General features: G+C 39.3%; 1 protein-coding gene across 1 annotated transcript in view; it reads left to right on the forward strand.

Annotated features, from left to right (window-relative positions):
- LOC126483780 (ankyrin repeat domain-containing protein 17) overlaps nucleotides 1-20,563 on the forward strand; it is a 263,557-nt gene that overhangs the window by 69,349 nt on the left and 173,645 nt on the right. Inside the window, exons 16-17 of the mRNA XM_050106941.1 lie at nucleotides 9,511-9,658; nucleotides 13,074-13,411. Coding sequence (XP_049962898.1) covers nucleotides 9,511-9,658; nucleotides 13,074-13,411 — 486 coding nt within the window. The remainder of the gene's footprint in view (nucleotides 1-9,510; nucleotides 9,659-13,073; nucleotides 13,412-20,563) is intronic.

Consider the following 20,563-nt stretch of genomic DNA (forward strand, 5'->3'; position numbering starts at 1 on the left):
AGCTTTACTGTATGATTACATGATGATGGCGTCCTCTTGGGTAAAATATTCCGGAGGTGAAATAGTCCCCCATTTGGATCTCCGGGCGGGGACTACTCAAGAGGATGTCGTTATCAGGAGAAAGAAAACTGGCGTTGTACGGATCGGAGCGTGGAATGTCAGATCCCTTAATCGGGCAGGTAGGTTAGAAAATTTAAAAAGGGAAATGGATAGGTTGAAGTTAGATATAGTGGGAATTAGTGAAGTTCGGTGGCAGGAGGAACAAGACTTCTGGTCAGGTGACTACAGGGTTATAAACACTAAATCAAATAGGGGTAATGCAGGAGTAGGTTTAATAATGAATAGGAAAATAGGAATGCGGGTAAGCTACTACAAACAGCATAGTGAACGCATTATTGTGGCCAAGATAGATACGAAGCCCACACCTACTACAGTAGTACAAGTTTATATGCCAACTAGCTCTGCAGATGACGAAGAAATTGAAGAAATGTATGATGAAATAAAAGAAATTATTCAGATTGTGAAGGGAGACGAAAATTTAATAGTCATGGGTGACTGGAATTCGAGTGTAGGAAAAGGGAGAGAAGGAAACATAGTAGGTGAATATGGATTGGGGGACAGAAATGAAAGAGGAAGCCGCCTGGTAGAATTTTGCACAGAGCGCAACATAATCATAACTAACACTTGGTTTAAGAATCATGAAAGAAGGTTGTATACATGGAAGAACCCTGGAGATACTAAAAGGTATCAGATAGATTATATAATGGTAAGACAGAGATTTAGGAACCAGGTTTTAAATTGTAAGACATTTCCAGGGGCAGATGTGGACTCTGACCACAATCTATTGGTTATGACCTGTAGATTAAAACTGAAGAAACTGCAAAAAGGTGGGAATTTAAGGAGATGGGACCTGGATAAACTAAAAGAACCAGAGGTTGTACAGAGATTCAGGGAGAGCATAAGGGAGCAATTGACAGGAATGGGGGAAATAAATACAGTAGAAGAAGAATGGGTAGCTTTGAGGGATGAAGTAGTAAAGGCAGCAGAGGATCAAGTAGGTAAAAAGACGAGGGCTAGTAGAAATCCTTGGGTAACAGAAGAAATATTGAATTTAATTGATGAAAGGAGAAAATATAAAAATGCAGTAAGTGAAACAGGCAAAAAGGAATACAAACGTCTCAAAAATGAGATCGACAGGAAGTGCAAAATGGCTAAGCAGGGATGGCTAGAGGAAAAATGTAAGGATGTAGAGGCCTATCTCACTAGGGGTAAGATAGATACCGCCTACAGGAAAATTAAAGAGACTTTTGGAGATAAGAGAACGACTTGTATGAATATCAAGAGCTCAGATGGAAACCCAGTTCTAAGCAAAGAAGGGAAAGCAGAAAGGTGGAAGGAGTATATAGAGGGTCTATACAAGGGCGATGTACTTCAGGACAATATTATGGAAATGGAAGAGGATGTAGATGAAGATGAAATGGGAGATATGATACTGCGTGAAGAGTTTGACAGAGCACTGAAAGACCTGAGTCGAAACAAGGCCCCCGGAGTAGACAATATTCCATTGGAACTACTGACGGCCGTGGGAGAGCCAGTCCTGACAAAACTCTACCATCTGGTGAGCAAGATGTATGAAACAGGCGAAATACCCTCAGACTTCAAGAAGAATGTAATAATTCCAATCCCAAAGAAAGCAGGTGTTGACAGATGTGAAAATTACCGAACTATCAGCTTAATAAGTCACAGCTGCAAAATACTAACACGAATTCTTTACAGACGAATGGAAAAACTAGTAGAAGCCAACCTCGGGAAGATCAGTTTGGATTCCGTAGAAACACTGGAACACGTGAGGCAATACTGACCTTACGACTTATCTTAGAAGAAAGATTAAGGAAAGGTTTCTAGCATTTGTAGACTTAGAGAAAGCTTTTGACAACGTTGACTGGAATACTCTTTCAAATTCTGAAGGTGGCAGGGGTAAAATACAGGGAGCGAAAGGCTATTTACAATTTGTACAGAAACCAGATGGCAGTTATATGAGTCGAGGGACATGAAAGGGAAGCAGTGGTTGGGAAGGGAGTAAGACAGGGTTGTAGCCTCTCCCCGATGTTGTTCAATCTGTATATTGAGCAAGCAGTAAAGGAAACAAAAGAAAAATTCGGAGTAGGTATTAAAATTCATGGAGAAGAAATAAAAACTTTGAGGTTCGCCGATGACATTGTAATTCTGTCAGAGACAGCAAAGGACTTGGAAGAGCAGTTGAATGGAATGGACAGTGTCTTGAAAGGAGGATATAAGATGAACATCAACAAAAGCAAAACAAGGATAATGGAATGTAGTCTAATTAAGTCGGGTGATGCTGAGGGAATTAGATTAGGAAATGAGGCGCTTAAAGTAGTAAAGGAGTTTTGCTATTTGGGGAGCAAAATAACTGATGATGGTCGAAGTAGAGAGGATATAAAATGTAGGCTGGGAATGGCAAGGAAAGCGTTTCTGAAGAAGAGAAATTTGTTAACATAGAGTATAGATTTAAGTGTGAGGAAGTCGTTTTTGAAAGTATTTGTATGGAGTGTAGCCATGTATGGAAGTGAAACATGGACGATAAATAGTTTGGACAAGAAGAGAATAGAAGCTTTCGAAATGTGGTGCTACAGAAGAATGCTGAAGATTAGATGGGTAGATCACATAACTAATGAGGAAGTATTGAATAGGATTGGGGAGAAGAGAAGTTTGTGGCACAACTTGACCAGAAGAAGGGATCGGTTGGTAGGACATGTTCTGAGGCATCAAGGGATCACCAATTTAGTATTGGAGGGCAGCGTGGAGGGTAAAAATCGTAGAGGGAGACCAAGAGATGAATACACTAAGCAGTTTCAGAAGGATGTAGGTTGCAGTAGGTACTGGGAGATGAAAAAGCTTGCACAGGATAGAGTAGCATGGAGAGCTGCATCAAACCAGTCTCAGGACTGAAGACCACAACAAACAAACAACAACAACAACAGTATCCTAAGACTTCCACATCACTGGCAACCATTATACACAATGCTGGTGACTACTTTGAAGGTCAGTAAAACTCTGAAACACGTGTCTATTTTGTACGAGCTGTAAATAAATAGTTCCCACTATTAATGTTCCAACCCTCATATATTAAGCAATACATTCATCTAGGTCGTGATGGTTTTAGTTTGTAGGCCAGGGTGTGCTGAACTAAATGCTTGTTGTATACGAAAATAATTGCCCAATACAAACATAAAAAAATAATCTACGGTCATGATTAAAATACATTATGTTGCATGTAAATGTGTGATATAATATTATGAAATGCGTAAACAAAGAGAAGATCGGAACAGTAATGAGTACTAAGGTCTCGGTCAAAAGAGGGAAAGAAACAGTTATTTTTTATTCATGTGAGCTGACCCACAAAACAACAAAATGATGGATACCATTCTCTTACAGTACTTTTATGGGATTATCAAAGGTTAGAAATGTGTAATGCAGCACATGTAAAAAATTATACACACACAATATAATAAAAAAACTTGCCGAATCATGACAATCCCGGAAGTAATAACTTATTATTTCAGTATATTGTCCATCTTCAGCAACTGTTGTATTATATAATGAAATAATAAGCAACCAGTTGCAAATAAAATTTTTTAATTTCTTGGCCAGTTTCAAGCACTTAGTGCACTTCTTCAGAAGGTTGTACAGGAAAATACACCACAAATAAGTAAAAGTCGGATAAGAATCCCTCTTTCAATGGTTCTACGATGGTCACATTGCTTCATAATCAGTCTCTGATATCTAATTAACTCTCTTCTGAAGGTATATGCAATTACAAGTGCTGTGTACATTCCATGAGTACAATGTCATCATCCAGTAGGCCACGATTAGTGCTACTATTTATATACTTATAGGCTATACTCAGTATGTTGAGTCACTATCTTAGCTTCAATAGGCTGCTGAAATTTGGTATAATTAGTTAGCAATAAATTAATCTGATAGCCATCACCTTATCAGTCATAAGAACCTAACTGTTAAAAGCTAATTCTTTTCACTTTTTCCTGTGTATCACTTCTCCCCCTTCTGTCCCTGCTATTCCAACAACTTGCCCCCCTCGCCCAGCTTACCGGATTATTATTATTATTATTATTATTATTACTACTACTACTACTACTACTACTACTACTACTACTACTACAGTACCACCCCACCGCCAACCCATACAGTTCCACATGGACTGCTACAGTGTCATCTGCTAATTTTGTCTCTTCTTTCCTATAGTTTTGTCACACAATTGGTCTGCTGTAATTGCAGTTATTTATTATCTGTTCCTGATACATAATCATTTCCTCTCCTGTATATAATTAGTTACAGGAACCTATCAACTCTCGTAGGTAGAATGTAATTACTTAGTAAGCTAAAATTAGTGCCATAATCATTCCATTACAGTTATAAACCTTGATTACAATACAGAAGTTACCATTAGTATACATCTTATCAGTTGTAAGGATTTAGCTGTGTTAAGCCTATTTTGTCCCTATTCATGACAATTGCCCCTGTTCATCGCATTCCCTGGTCTCTCCCTCCCTTTCACCATCCCACTCCACTAACTGTGTCTTACATGGTTTATCACATTAGCACACCTCTCTCTCCCAAGGTTCCCTGCACCTGCTCAAGCTCCTCCCTCACACTCATCGTTAGCCCACACAGTTTTATTACCAGTGAATTTTTTTGGTAGTATTTTACTCACTATAGCTTGACCATACACTGCTACATTTATTTGCTATTCATCAGCTATATACAGTGACATATAAACAGTTGCTCGCAGCTGCAGTTAGTCCACCTTTTATTAGTGGTACATCTGTCATAGGTAGTTAGTTTTTTAACTTCTTTTTCAGATTTCAGTGAGTTGATCATCTATAACTACAGGTTATTAGTCATCTACAGTTCTAAGTAGTGAAGCATTTCCAGTTCTAAGAGGTTAGCCTCTTACATTGCAAGATAGTTAATCATTTATTGCAGGTATTAAATCAGCTACATCCTGTAGTTGGTGATTTATCTTCATACGCATTGTTAGCTCTATATAAATTATGACTTATGGACAATGTTCTTCAAGTTACAGATGCGTTACAGTTACAAGGAATGTTTACAGCTAATAAGCACTTTTATTCATTTGCAGTCAGGTAGTCCAATGTATTGTGCTTATTACATGCACCTTACGTGAATGTCGCTAGTTATATTCAGTCCAAGAAGCGTATTTAGAACTTTGTATACATTCTGAACTAGTTATTCATGGTATCAAAAGTATGCAATGATGCCTATTTTTCTTTTCTTCTGTAGTTAATTTTTAGTCTTCGTTTTAGCTACCGACTAGGAATTGTTTTTGCGTGTTCTCCAGTTATTACTTCTTGCCTCTTGATGCAGTTAATATGTCTTTGCAGGCAAATTTCCTACTGCCATACTATTGACATCCCTACACCAATTCATCGACGTGTTCTAAAATGTACAGTACCATACAATTGATGTTAATGCTACTAGATACAATTCTTTCACAAAATGTACTTGTGACCTACATGTATTCCAGTGCTAGTTGTCTTATTGTATAACTATGCGCATGCTACGTTCTCCATAAGGTCACTTCCTGAAACTTAATAGTAGCTAATGATTGTGTGTAGTATCTCCACCTCCAGTCACATGTTACAACCCCATGATACGCTTTGCACTTTGTTTTGGGTGACAGGTTCTCTATAAGTATGCTACTGATCTCACTACAGCTGTGTGGACCTTAGTTCCCAAATTTCCCATCCATAGCACCACTTTCATTGATATTAACTTATTTCATTCATCATCAGGATTTTTCTTTTATTATTTTAGCTTACTTTCTCCCCCCATCTTCAAGGTATGCATGTCATTGGCTGATTCATTCGTGTTCTGGCGTGATGTCTGATGTCTGCACTTTTTGTTTCGCTTCTTTGTACTAGTTTTGTGCAGACACTGCAAACTACATGTGGGCATCTATGAGTTCTTATTTTATTAATGGGTTCAGTATTGCATTATTTATTGCTTCTGCATATATTTCTTAGGGCTATGGAATTGTGCTGTATGCCAAAAAAAAAAAAAAAAAAAAAAAAAAAAAAAAAAAAAAAAAAAAAAAATAATAATAATAATAATAATAATAATAATAATGCAGTGGGCATGAAAGTAATTTTAATATTCTTATATGACTTCTTTTTAATTGTCATGTATTTTCCTGTATAGGCTTCGAAAGGACACTAAGTGCCCAAAACTGGTCAAGAAATTAAATTTCTTGTATGCAACTGCTTGCTTGTTATTTCATTATAACTTAATAGTTGTCTCGTCGTGTATGAAAAGATGGAGTTGTACAGTTGAATAGTTATTTTTTTCAATAAATTAAAGTCCCTTCAAAACAGTGAACTTAATTGTTAGAAACAGTATATTAGACCAACTTGAAACACAGAAATGCAAAGACAAGTAGACAATATAATGAATGAGCAAACAGAATGACAAAATAGATTTATTGATGTAGGATGCCGTTATTATACTGAGGTGAAGACCTACACATGGGATAGATTCATATAGAAAACTAAACGAACTGCGCTTTGTCCTAGGTTGGAGACTTGTTTGGAAAACCTGTAGAATTCTTGGGGAAATTGAATTTCCTGCAAAAGTGAAGTAAAACTAAGAGATAATGATAAACTAATGCAATTCTGAGAGACTCTAGGGGAGCTGCCTGTTTGTTGACAGAAAGAAAAGAGTAATTTTGTCTTAAATCACTTTTGAGATTCTGATTCACTTGATGTTGACAATTTCCAGCTCACTAGTTGACCTTAGGAATCTCCATTGTTGTGCAAGAGTTCTCTGGCTCCAGGTCCGTTTCTCAATGCATGGTTGTGATTGTGATAGTGATAGAGTATGATGCATATTAGAATTTGTTTATGTATCTGTGAATTCATTATTCACACAAAATCAAAGGTGATTTTTTGAGAGAGAGAGAGAGAGAGAGAGAGAGATCGATGGATGGATTGATTTTATTAGAAATATACATATGGAGTTATACATGGATGGATATGAGTTGTAGATGACCTTTAAATACGCACATTTCAGTTCTTTTCTACTGGTATCAGTACAATTGGTACTTTTCCAATGTCTGTAATAACAGTATAGTGAAGAGCATCAGAGGTGTCATTGCTATCAAAGGTGTCATTGCTATCAAAGGCTATGGATATTACTTTCCCGGCATGATAGTCAGAGACAGGGTCCTCTAATGTTTATCATACGCTTGAAGTTATTTCATGACACGTCTTAGCATGGAATGGTGTCAGGTTAATGGTAATTAATGAATTTACAGGGAAGGCAGGAACTTACACTTAACAGAATTATTAATAGAACTGTAAATCCTAATTGAACCTGGAATTATCCTCCCAAAAAATTTGGTTCATGGCAATTTGGAGTTTATCACAAAATGGATAGATTGCTACTCACCTTATAAAGGAGTTGAGTCACAGACAGGCACAAAAAGACTGCTATACGTTTAAGGTTTCCACCAAAATGCCTTTTTCCAAAGTAGAAAACACAGATTCACACACACAGATTCACATAAGCACAACTCTCACACACACACGTTATCACTGTCCTCGGCCACTAAGCCCAGATTGGGCTGTATGGCGGATGATCGAACTGACACCCCCCCCCCCCCCCCCCCCTCCCCGCAAGACATACTGTTCAGTGAGGTTTTGAGTGACACAAGCAGATTGGGAATGCTCCAAAATGTACTGTTCAGTGAGGTTTTGAGTGACACAAGCAGATTGGGAATGCTCCAAAATGTACTGTTCAGTGAGGTTTTGAGTGACACAAGCAGATTGGGAATGCTCCAAAATGTACTGTTCAGTGAGGTTTTGAGTGACACAAGCAGATTGGGAATGCATGTTGTCCTGAAACAGCACATTGCCTTGAATAGCATTCCAGGCCTTTTGTTTAGATTTGCACACGAAAGTTTTCTCATTGTTCCGTGGACTGTTGTTTTGATTTTGGAGTGACGTGACAAACCAGTTTCATTTCATCTCCCTCATTACTGTATTGAGTAAGAAATGTTAAATCACAAGCCAAGTCGCTTTGTTTTGTGGATTTCCGAAACATTTTTGGAATCCAACCAGAACATAATATGTAAAAATTTGTGATTTGTGACAGTCTCTTGGAAAACAGTTTTTTAAATTTATGGAAACTCATCACGACGCATTCTTATCCTGAACAGTCTGTTTTCACGAAATTTCTCATTCACTTTCTCAACCAAACCATCGTTGATGATAGAAGGCCTTCCACTTTGTGCTTCATCATGAACATTGGGTCATCAGTCATTGAATTCTCTCATGCACTTTCTCACCATTCCATCATTCATTACATTTGCACCATAAGTTGACTTTGAATTTCAGCTGACTTAACATTCGTTGTGTTCGAAAACTGTATTACAGAACTCGCTTCAGTTGCTTGGCTCAGACATTATTGTTCAATCTCTGATACATGTAAATACAACACAAGCCATCTGTAATGGCATCAGTGGAAAGCTAATGAACCAGAAGGAAGAGTGCAAATGTGTGGAACTGCGACCGTAGTGCTGTAGTGAAGGTAGAATGAAACAGTACTTAACTTTCCGGGCATGCTTTGTATACTGCAGGATCATTGTGAGTCAATAGAACATAATAATAATGAAACTATCAGCTTTCAAACTAGCTGAGACCTCTGGCTACACCACACATCAGTCTGTCACTTCAACCAAGATTTTGCTTTCATATTAATTGGCTTTGCCTAATCACAACCAAATTGTCACCTTCCAACCTAACGTAGATCTTGGCCTATGCTACAGATTAGTCTGTCGCCACAGTGTAGATTCCAGATTTGAGAAGAAATAGTTAATAATAATTCAACAGACAGTACGAAAATGTTGTCGATCAATAAAGGAAACTCCTGAAAGTAAATAAAGTGGAACCCACATAATGTGAATAATTCAAACAATTTTATCACTACAACAAAGTTTAGTTTGTATGTTAGCAGAATCAAGATGTATCTAGTTAACAGCTGTTGATTGGCTACCATGTATCTTCATATTGTCTGTAACTTGACGCAGTGAAGCGTTTCCAACATTCTCTTTATACCTTGACAAAGTGCAACTTGTGGCTGGACCTTTGTGAAGTTTAGATGGTTAGTTTTGGGAAACTTTTTGAAGAAATAGTAATTCTCCAGCATGTTTGTGCAGGGGTGGGGAGGGGTTATTATCTGTCCCATTTGCCACCATGTTGCACATGTCTCCTTGTACCCTTCACCTCAATTCATTCTTTATCTCTACCTGGTCTCCTGCATGTTTGCCGTTGGTGATCTTAAGAATGTTGTTTTGTAGTTGATGGCTTTCCTGAACAAGTTGATCAGAATTTCAGTATTTCTCAGGAGTACTCAAACCATTTAACATAGTGTTTTTCAATCTTTGTTTTCCAGAGGGTTGAAAGAGAATTACAAGAAAAAGGTCCCAATCAGCTGCTGTTGCCAGATGGCAGCCTTGGGCTTACAAGTGCTTCTGTGATACCCGTGGCTCAACCTCTTGGGCTGAACATCGATCTCAGTCCACAGCCATTGGCAACTCAAGGTTTGCTATTTAATATAACTTAACTTGAAAGTACCAAGAGTACATTGCAGTGCCACTCAAAGAAAGTGTTTGTGTTTAAGTTTTGTTCATTGAACTGCTTTTGAATACACTTAAAATCTGATGCGTACACAAATAAATCTGAAGTTTTCCGCTGAATGACACAATATGTGTCGTAGTGAATGCTGTCATTTGGAAACATGAATTTTACTTGCATATGTGTGCCAAGAAAGTTTAGCTTGGCGTGTCACTTAATATCGACATTGATGATTGAATGTTGAAAGTAATTCTGGCAATTTCATTTTTCCATCCACACAGTGTATTCCTAGTGTTCATTCTTAAATTTGAGCACACTGCAAGACACATGTACTTTATCCATTCTTCCAATAACCACATTTGAATGAAAATTATAATTAGCACAAGGGGAAAATCAGCGAGCAGTGTTCATCTGGATCAAGGAGTTCATACTTGAATGGTTCCCAGTTCTGTTTCTAATCTGTTTCTGAAGCTTGTGATGCCTTTTTCTTGAGGGGTAGATCGACCAGTCACTTCTGATTTGGGTGGCATAATCGATTTGTCAGTGAAAGTAATGCTTTGTGATGATTAAGAAAAGAAAAAAAAAGTGACATTTGTTGAAATGGCTCACATACCACCCGTTATAAAGTGACTAATTCAGAAACCTTTGTGGGCATGCACGTAACTACTTGCCAAAGTTTAATCACAATCGGATAAGTGGTTTAGGGGCACAAATATGATGACAAAAACAGAAACATTTATATATGTGGCTTATGATGGTATTGTAAGGTTAACTTAGGGTTTAACGTGCATAATTTCGAAAGATCTGGAAAATATTTTATGTAACGGCAGTGTTTTGCTTCAGTTTGAGCAACTTTGAAAATTATGAGTTGGTTTATGCACTTTGACTTACGTGAAATGCTATTTTAATGATAAAAATATCACAGTGAAGCAGTAGTTGACACTGTCCTTAAACAATCGGTGCTTTTATTAGACCATGTCCTGTTTTAAGTAATATGCTCTCACTTTCTCCCAACTTCTCCCCATTCTGGAACAATTGAGAGTTTAAATGTATTATTTAGACCTAGTGTTATTGCACAAAGTCTAACTGGAGGTGAAATTCATCCTGTGTTGCTAAAAGCCGTAGCATTCAGTTTAAACCCTTCATATTACTTGCACAATAGAACCAAAAGTTTCATAATATTCATTGCAGTTAATTCCAGCTACACCAGCCATGTAACAAGTGCATGCATTGTAGTTTATACACCCTTATCTTCTTACTATTACAGTGCTTGTCAGGGTTGGCTTAGCAATAAGTTCTTTCACCTAAGTCATGGTGCATCATTGTGTCTGGGTCTCTAGGTGACACGATGCTGTACAGGACCAATGCTCCAGTTCATTGGCAATCATGCTGATATGCAAATCCTGTTCCACATTGTATCCATTTCATGGAAAGCTCACCACGCCTGAAATGTTTTCACAAACAAAAAACACACAGTTTAATTTTGAAGGTCATAAAACAGACAATCAGATTTCAAATGATGAAAAGCACTCCTGGAATGTCATAGTACCTACACGAAATTTCACTGTCACAGCAACACATACGCTCATCGAAGTGCCACGTTAAGTACATTGAATTATTACTCCTTATAACTGTTGTACTATAAATGGTACTGTTCCTTTCATTAATTTAAGCTCTATTAAGTATTCTTCTTTTTTTCCCCCATTATCAGTGGGATCTGAGGGATGGCATGAACAAGAAAACTGGTACCTGTTGCCTCTTGTTAGTATTCTGTAATTGCCGCTGTGTCTGATGTACAGTGGAGGTTTCTCTGCAGTAGTTGCCAAGGATGTGTGATATTTGATCTGTATAAAATTCCTTTACGAATTAGACAATTTGTAGCAATTAGCTTTGTAGGACCTTTGAACCAATGATTTGGTTTAATGCTTTCCTTCACAATAGAACCACTAACAAGATGCATAGGCACATGTACCTTGTGTGAAATCTCTGGCAAAATGCCTGAATTTTTGGGCCCATTTAATCATTACCTCATTATAACTCTTGTTTCTATTGACTTTTTTTAAATAAACATGTTTGTGTTGTTTAATTTGCTCAACCCGGAGAGACCGAATTGAACACAAATAACACTATACTCTCTTTAACTCTCTAGAAATCCAGGTGTTAGTATTATTGTTGAGAATAATGTGGAGACAATGACAATTTTCGGTAAACGGGTAAGAATATGAATTTGTCTGAGATACTTGAAATATTGGTAATTGGTTAATGCATAGATTGGTTGAAACATAAAATAGGCAAGATTTTGTTTCATGTGAACACACAATGTGGTGACAGCACTATTCGGCTGCAGGCAGTGCATTAGTGTCACCCCTAGTAAAGAAGGATATTTGGTCTACTGTCTCGGCAACCACTGAACTTTGGGGACAGTTCTTGATTCTGCAGTTTTGTAGTCCTGATTCTGGGAAAATGTGTTGGTTTTCATGTGCATTTGGTTTAAAAGGAAGGGGGAGAAGTAATTGAATGTGCCTGCTTTTCTTGGCTGCATTTTAATAAATTAGATATACACTGAGAAATGGTGTTAAAGGTATTGTTAGCATTTTGGAAATACTGGAATTCTGTTTGTGGAAGCATTAGTGTTGATCTAATGGACGTCAGCCATTAGGGGAAATGGAATGAGAAAGGGGGGGGGGGGGGGTAGATAAGAAACTTCATCTTCATTGCTTTTTACATTTAACAACAATGTCTGTACAAATCATCATACTAGCAGTTTTTAGCAGAATACCAATTATGTCATTGCAGAGAAACAGAAAACTGCAAAAATACACAAATTTAAATAATTGCATTAATTTGAGTATGAATATTTATTTGGAAGGTCAGGTATCATTTGAGAAAAAAGTAATGTGGTGCTGTTTGTATTGCCACGTTTATGGACATACCACAAACTTAAATCTTGCTAAATGGATTAAGAGGTAAATGGTTTTGAAGGATGTTTTAAATGTCCTCTTCTGATTGTTCACTCAATATTCATTGTATTGATTACATTGCAAAATAAAGCTTGCAGTGTTTGGAAAGAATTGTAGTGGAATTCAATACATTCATATGTTGTGTGCTGTGAGTTTGTTTGATGTTTTTGATAGAGCAGCACATGCATGTATGAGCACTCGGAGAAAGAATAGACATATGTTGAAGCTCTCATCTAGATATTGTGATCTGACAAGCATACAATATAGAATATGTTGAAAAAAAGTAAGTGTTGTGTTTTGATGTTGGATGAACACTGAGTTAGATTAGCTAAATGAATTTTTTCTGACTTTTCACAAATAGTTTATTTCATCTGTAATAAATTCCTCACTTTCCCAACTAATTACTTATTATATGTTACAGGTATGGTTTGTGCATCAGGTGTCTCAGGGACACTATTCCATCAGGGGCCGAATAATACCATCTCTGTGCATAATGCGTTTTATACGGGTGGCAGCCAGCCATTAGCAGGTAGTTGCCAACAGCCACAACAAGCCCAGCAGCAACAGCAGCAGCAGAAGTCTTTGACTCTGGTAGCAACAGGTCGTGATGGGGGCTTCATAGCTACTTCTGGTCCTTATCCTCCACCACCTCCTGCTGCACAACCTCAGTCACAGCCACCACCTCCACCGCAGCAACAACCTGCATCAACTGTTCCTCAGCAGCAGCAGACAATCTCTGCAAGCTCAGATGTTGTTCAGGTTAGTTTCAAAACCTTGTATTTTGAACTATTGTACTTGTGTTTCTGTCTTATAATTTGATGTTCCTAGCAATAGGGGAGTAATGATGTACTGTCTGTCAATTTTTAATAAAATTCACACCACTATTGCTACTGTGTGTCGTATCCAGCAACTGGATTTGGGGGGGGGGGGGGGGGGGGGGGAGGGTTGGAACTGACTGTATCCCAGAAGTAATTTTCAGAATACATTAAAGATTCAATCAAGCTGTTCCAGTGAGTAACAACAGGATTTGCAAAAAGTTTGGCTTCTTTTTACATTTCCGTTATTAGACATTTCAAAAACTGAATGTATTTATATTTGCACTTCCGGATGTTAACAAAAGCCAACTTTACCATTGTCACAACTTTATTTAAGGTGGATGTAGCTGTTGTCCAGCACTTGCCAACCAAACTGAGCATAACACAGTATTGTGTACAGAGCACTGTCACTTACAGGGACCTGTACAGCTTTGTATGAAACCTTGTGATCACTTAAGGGGAGTTGGAATGCCCTATCCCGACAATGCTAAATTAAGTGACTTGGCTTCCCTGTATGCAACAGAAAATGTAAATTTTCAGAAACTGCTTCTAAAGTCTCAAGACTAACTCACTTAATATATGCTTAATCTTTTATTTTTAGTCACTTAGAAGTGCCCTGCACCATACTGTATATCACCCTCTTGATCTTTTTCCAAGTTATTTCTTCTTCTTTCTGGACTCCTAGGTGGCCAACTGTGCTGCATGCTCTCTGCTTTATCAATGCAAACCTTGTCCATCCGTTCAAGTTTTCAAGTTCTCTGATGCAGTTTGCTCCAAGATTAATTCCCATATGCTGTAGTACTTTCACCCTACCAATGTTGGCATCATCAAAAGCAATAACAGCATCACTGACCACCCCCCCCCCCCCACCCCTCACTTCAGTATCTTCATTCCAACAAAAACATTTTTTGGTAAGAGTGTCCATATAAGATTATTGAACGATTCATTGGGATTTTGAGTCTGACCATGCAGACACTTCTTCAGTAATTCAGAATTTGCCAGGTCTAGGTAAGTAGGTTTTACAATATCCATGACTGCTGCTAGGGTGGAATGTTTATATCTGTATGAACTGTTTGAGTACTGGGCATTGTAATTGCGCCATGAATCACGTCCAGGAGGACAAAGGTGGTGTACTGGTTTTTCATTAGTTAACAGACTGTGGAAGAAGGTAGCCTTTACTGCCTGCTTCATTTTCAACAAATCCTCAGTATTATTTCTAATGGCCAAGTCCGCCGCTCGTGGTCTTGCGGTAGCGTTCTCGCTTCCCGAGCACAGGGTCCCGGGTTTGATTCCCAGCGGGGTCAGGGATTTTTCTTGCCTCGAGATGACTGGGTGTTGTTGTGTCGTCTTCATCATCATTCATCCCCATTACGGTCGGAGGAAGGCAATGGCAAACCACCTCCACTAGGACCCTACCTAGTAAGGCAGCGCGGGTCTCCCGCGTCGCTCCCTTACATTCTGTAAAGAAGTATGGGAATCATCATCATCCCATAATACTGCTGTAGTTCATCAATCGTTTTGTCTGTCAGCCTGCCTCTTATGATTTTACCATCAGAAAGTTTCTTGTCTCTCAAACTTTGTTTCAATGTACTCAACCTGATGCCCATCGTCTTCTGGACATGACCAACACATTCCAGTTTTGTGATAATCTTCTCATCATAAGGCTGAGTGGCTACTACTCTGGTACATGCTTTAGAGTCTCCCATCTCCTAAGAACTTAGTGTAACACATTCCCTTTCGTTCACAGATCGACAAAAATTTTCAATAGCTGCAGAGGCCTTCATACCACCAGTTGTTCCTTCATAATTTCTGTCACAGATATGCTCTCCATTCCCTGATTTACACTTATAACAATGTTTCGTTAAAATCTGGAAATCTATTACCTTCCAGTATCTGCACTGGTCACCGTAGCAACAGAATTCTTAAAACTGTAGCCACACTTCTGACAAAGTGCCATCAAAAGCTACTGGTATGTCAGTCACACCATCATTTATCTCAGCAGCTTTGTTTGCAGCACTTTTCATTGACTCACACTCAGCAGATTGCACAGCAGCTCCAATAAATCCTGCATAGTTGTTGATTTTACAAGGTGGGCGTGGCATATTCATCACGGCACACATTGTTTCTGCTGCAGTGTGTCCTTTGCCAATAACTTTCAATCCATAAAACCACCTTACATTTACTTCAAAATAATTATCTTTACACTTATCAGACTTCCAAAATTGAGTATATTTAGAACTAGTACAGTTGATAAGTTTCCTGACTATTCCATTTGATACCTCACTGTCTTCATGTAAACTAACTGGAACTCCACATATTTTACAACACACATTCACCTAACACCCTTGGTAGGATGTGTAAATCTATCAGAATATAACCTAACCTACCATTTATATCACTTTTGTTTTGAGAAAACTATATATCACTATCAGTGGGTTAAAAACATGCTGGAAAATTGTGGATGCGCTAGTGACACAAAAAGGCAAGCGCCGATATTGGTATAGCCCAAAGGTTGGATTGACAATCGGAAAGTGCCTAGTGGTCTCATCCAATGGGGGCTGGAGGTGTACTTCCGACAAACTGATCTTGGAAAAGTAGTGACTGCCTGATAATTTTGCTAGCAACTTGTCAGGACGGGGCAATGGGTGTGTATGAGGTTGCCCAGAAAGTAATGTACAACATTTCTTTTTCTCAGCCAAAAACAGTCCTGTGAATGAGAAACGTTATGTATGTGTTATTTGCAGTCTCTCTCTCTCTCTCTCTCTCTCTCTCTCTCTCTCTCTCTCTCTCTCTCTCGCACAGTGTTTCCGTCAATTCAGACAGATAGCATAGTTGCAAGGCAGTTTCAAAATGGCGCCTGTAGGCGATGTATGTTACAAGCAACGTCCCATCATTGGATTTCTTTGCAGAAAAAGAAACTGTAGGTAATATTCACAAATGCTTGTGCAAAGTCTATGGAGCATCTGCTGTTGATGGAAATACAGTTAGTTGCTAGGTAAGGAGGGTGAGGTCATCAGAAGGCAGTTCGGTGGCGCTCCACGATGTCAGTGGGTGGGGAGACTATCCCAGGCTGACACTCCTGACCTAGCCAACTCAGACTTCCACTTGGTTGGGACATTAAAGGATGCCATTCGTGGAAGACATTTTGGGGATGAGGAGGAGGTGATTCAAACAGTGACACACTGGCTCTACCACCAGGACAATGATTGGTGCCGACAGGGCATACACCCCATTGTTTCGCACTGGAGGAAGACCATAGAACGGGATGTAGATTATGTGGAAAAATAGGTTGTATAGATAAAACACCATTCTTTTGTGTGTGTAATTCTCATTATGTTAAATAAAAAATTTGTTGAAAGAAAAAAATGCGGTGGATTACTTTCTGGGCAACCTTTGTATCTGTCACAGACTGTGCATCAATCGTGACACTAATGTCATCCTGGAGGCAAAGCTTTGGGTGAATGACATCAAGTGCTGTCAAACAGTCTAATTTGTCCTTGAACGGTTGCACAACATGAGGGTGGGTGGACACTCTCATGGTAATGTGGGCCTCAAAACTAGTAGCGCAATGAAGCCCAGAGAGAAACTGAGACAAAATCTCTGAGTAGAGGGACTCTAGTTGCTAATACGGAACTTGATCTGACACTAAATTTACCCTGTCGGCAGTGGAGAAACCAAAAGCATTAAACGCCTCAGTTGAATGGGAATGATCCACAACAAGGAAGGCGAGAGGGTGAATAACAGACGTCGAGGAGAAAGGAGCGGAGAACTGACCTAGGATCAGAATGTTGTTGTTTGTTGTAGCTAACAAACTTCCGTGTGTGTGTGTGTGTGTGTGTGTGTGTGTGTGTGTGTGTGTGTGTGTGGGGGGGGGGGGGGGGGGGGGGTTGAGCCCAAGATCATGTGTTTGTGGGTTTACTAAAGTCGCTGCAGCTCCTGTGTCCCCAGTAAACAATTTGTTTGGGGAGACAGTCATTGTAGAGATACAGTGTGTCCATTGGTGCTTCTGTGTCTGCCATGTTTGAAGAGGAGTTACACACTGATGCAATGTGGCCTTTCTTTCAGCACTTGTAAACAGCCCAAGGCTTAGGGCTCGCAGATGCTACTGTTGGATGAAGCAGTACAGGCAAGATACAAGTGGGGACATGTGGACACTGTTGTGACACAGCCAGTTATTGCTGTGGCCATAACCTACACTGCCCCATGTGATGCTGAGTCGTAGATTGTGCTGCTGCAATGGGTTCCCCATCATCCTGAACACTTGCAGTGTGCCTGACAGGGATTGACTGAGAAACGTCAGATACCTTCCCCCCCCTGCAGCAATCTGATCACTTGCAGCCTGTGACACTTCGAAGGACTGTACTATATCGAGCACATCTGTATGCATCGATTGTTGCGTTGAAGTGCTTTTTCGTGGACTTCCCTACCTGGTACCAGACAAATAATAGCATCATGCACCATCCGATCAGCATAGGATTTGTGATAGGTGCTAGTGACAAATTTACGATGATGGGTCAACCTGTGGAATTCTGCAGTCTAGGCTTTGTAAGACTAGTTTGGGCATTTCTGACAATGGTAACACTCTACACACGTTGCTGTGACGTGTTCTGTTGCAGTAATAGGTTGAGAGAAGCTTCCACATCACATTACAACAAATAAGCTGGCCGGTTCTTGCGAAGGCGCAGGTTAGCACAACAACTGATATTAATGTATGGTGAAAGCTTGCTGCTGTGCAGTGATATGTTGGACTATTTCTTTCATTGAGACTGTTGCTGGGTGACTTAGCACTGACTCCAAGCCAAGTTTGCAATAGCAAGAATAAACACAATTTATGGAACACAGTACTTTGTGGAGCAATACGTAACAGTGAAGTACAGGTTGTGTGTAGCACTGAACATATTGGCTTTGCAGCAATAATGCAGGCTACAGAAGAGGCTGAGCACACGTTTGCAATCATTTAAATAATACTGTTAACTGTTTCTTTGACGACTCACCAGTGTGTGCCAGGGGACAGACTCAAGTGGCCTCTATAAGCAGGCCTGTGAACTGTTACGTACTCATAATCTCTGAAACCACCCGTCACGAGTGAAAGTACATAAACGGACAACTCGGTGGCCAAAGTTCTTCCCTTAACAGCTGAGAGAAACAGTGTCTACGTAGAGTTGGCAATGCTAGCAGACAAGCAGCCCTGCATAAACTAAGCACAGCAACCATTGTGGGGTGTACGATAGATGTATCCATAGTGCAGCATAGTGAAATTTGACACTAATGAGCTATGGCAGCAGACGGCAGTCAAGAGTGGCTTTGCTAACTGCCTGCTGTGCCTCTGCTGGGTGCATGACCATATCGGTTGGACCCTAGATGACTGGAAAACAATGGCCTGCTTACGTGAGTCCCAATTTCAGCTGGAAGAGCTGATGCGGGGGTTAGTCTGTGGTGCACACCCCACTAACTCATGGACCCAAGTTGTCAGAAAGGCACTGTGCAAGCTGGTTGTGGCCCCGTAATGTGGTGTAATCTGCGTTTATGTGGAATAGACTAAACGAATCATTGACTGTAAATGGTTAATTGACTAGATATGGTTATGTTCAGCTACTTGGAGACCGTGGACTTCATGTTTTCACAAACAGTGGTTGAATTTTTGTAGATGACGATGCACCATGTCATGTTGTTCATGACTGGTTTGAAGCACATTCTGGGCAATTGAATGATTTTGCCTCCCAGATTATCTGACATCCTGTCGAACATTTTTGGGACTTAATTGAGAGGTCAGTTCATGCACAAATCCTACACAGGCATCACTTTCACAATTATGGATGGCTGTATTTCTACAATGGACTTACGATTTTCTGAGTGCACACCATGTCAACATGTTGCACTATGCTGGGCAAGAGGTGGTTCGACATGGTATAATGGGGTATCTTATGACCTGTCACATTATTGTAATACAACTTCTGGTGTGAGCTACACTGCTACTCTGGAAAACCACCAGTTTCAGTAAAAACCTGCAAACGAAAGGAAGTGTGTATCATTTCTCGTATATTTTGACTGGTTGCGTGACACCTATGTGTAACTTATCCCAAGTGCTTCTCTGAAATTCATTTATTTGTACGACTTCTTGCCACATGTTGGTATAGTGACTGTAATAAAAACACTATTGATGTGGGGTAACTAGTGTGGACATTATAGTCACACATTGCTATGTTGACCTTACAGTGGTGAAATTTGTTTATGTATATTTCTGCTTATTTTTATATGTTCATACCGTATTTAGAGTTTCATCAACTAATAATAATAATAATAATAATAATAATAATAATAATAATAATAAATCCCGTGGAGGCCCGGGAAAAGAATAGGCCTCTGGTATGTTCTGCCAGTCGTAAAAGGCGACGAAAAGAACAAACCACTAATAGGGCTAACCCCCCTTTTAGTGGGATTACTTGGTTCAGGACAGAACTAAAGAAGCCTCGGACAAGCGCCGTCATGGTCGGGGACGACGCTTGAACCCTATGCCCGCCCACAATGGTAATGACACTGCTAGCCAACTGGAAAATGATTTAAATCCAAATAGAGGTGTTTTGCAGGATATGCTTCCTGCAACCACCCTAGAAGGAAAACAAAGACAGAGGATGAGATGGTCAGATGAAGTTAATAGACACCTCATGTTCTGTTATTACCAAGCAACAAACCTAGGAACCAACACAACTGGATACAGATCACAAGTATACACAACATTTATTACCAGATACCCAGAATTAAAATTTTTAATTGAACGACTAGCTGATCAGATCTGTGTAATAATAAAAAATAACAGGATACCACAGTCAGAATTAGAAAACATCAAACAACAAGTACAACAAATACTGGAACAAAATAATGTGCAATCAGAAGAAGAAGAAAATACAGTAATGGACTCAAACATCCCAGAGCAAACAAACAAAGACCAACACGCATCAATTAAACAATCAGAGGAAAACGAAATCTTAAGACAGCCACCAGAACAAGCACAAATAGAACACGAAGAGACACACGTGTTAGATATAGAAGAGAAATTTCAGCTGACATATATAGAATACAAAGACACAAATACAGA

This window comes from Schistocerca serialis, chromosome 1 (genome assembly GCF_023864345.2).
Source record: "Schistocerca serialis cubense isolate TAMUIC-IGC-003099 chromosome 1, iqSchSeri2.2, whole genome shotgun sequence".
NCBI lineage: Eukaryota > Metazoa > Arthropoda > Insecta > Orthoptera > Acrididae > Schistocerca > Schistocerca serialis.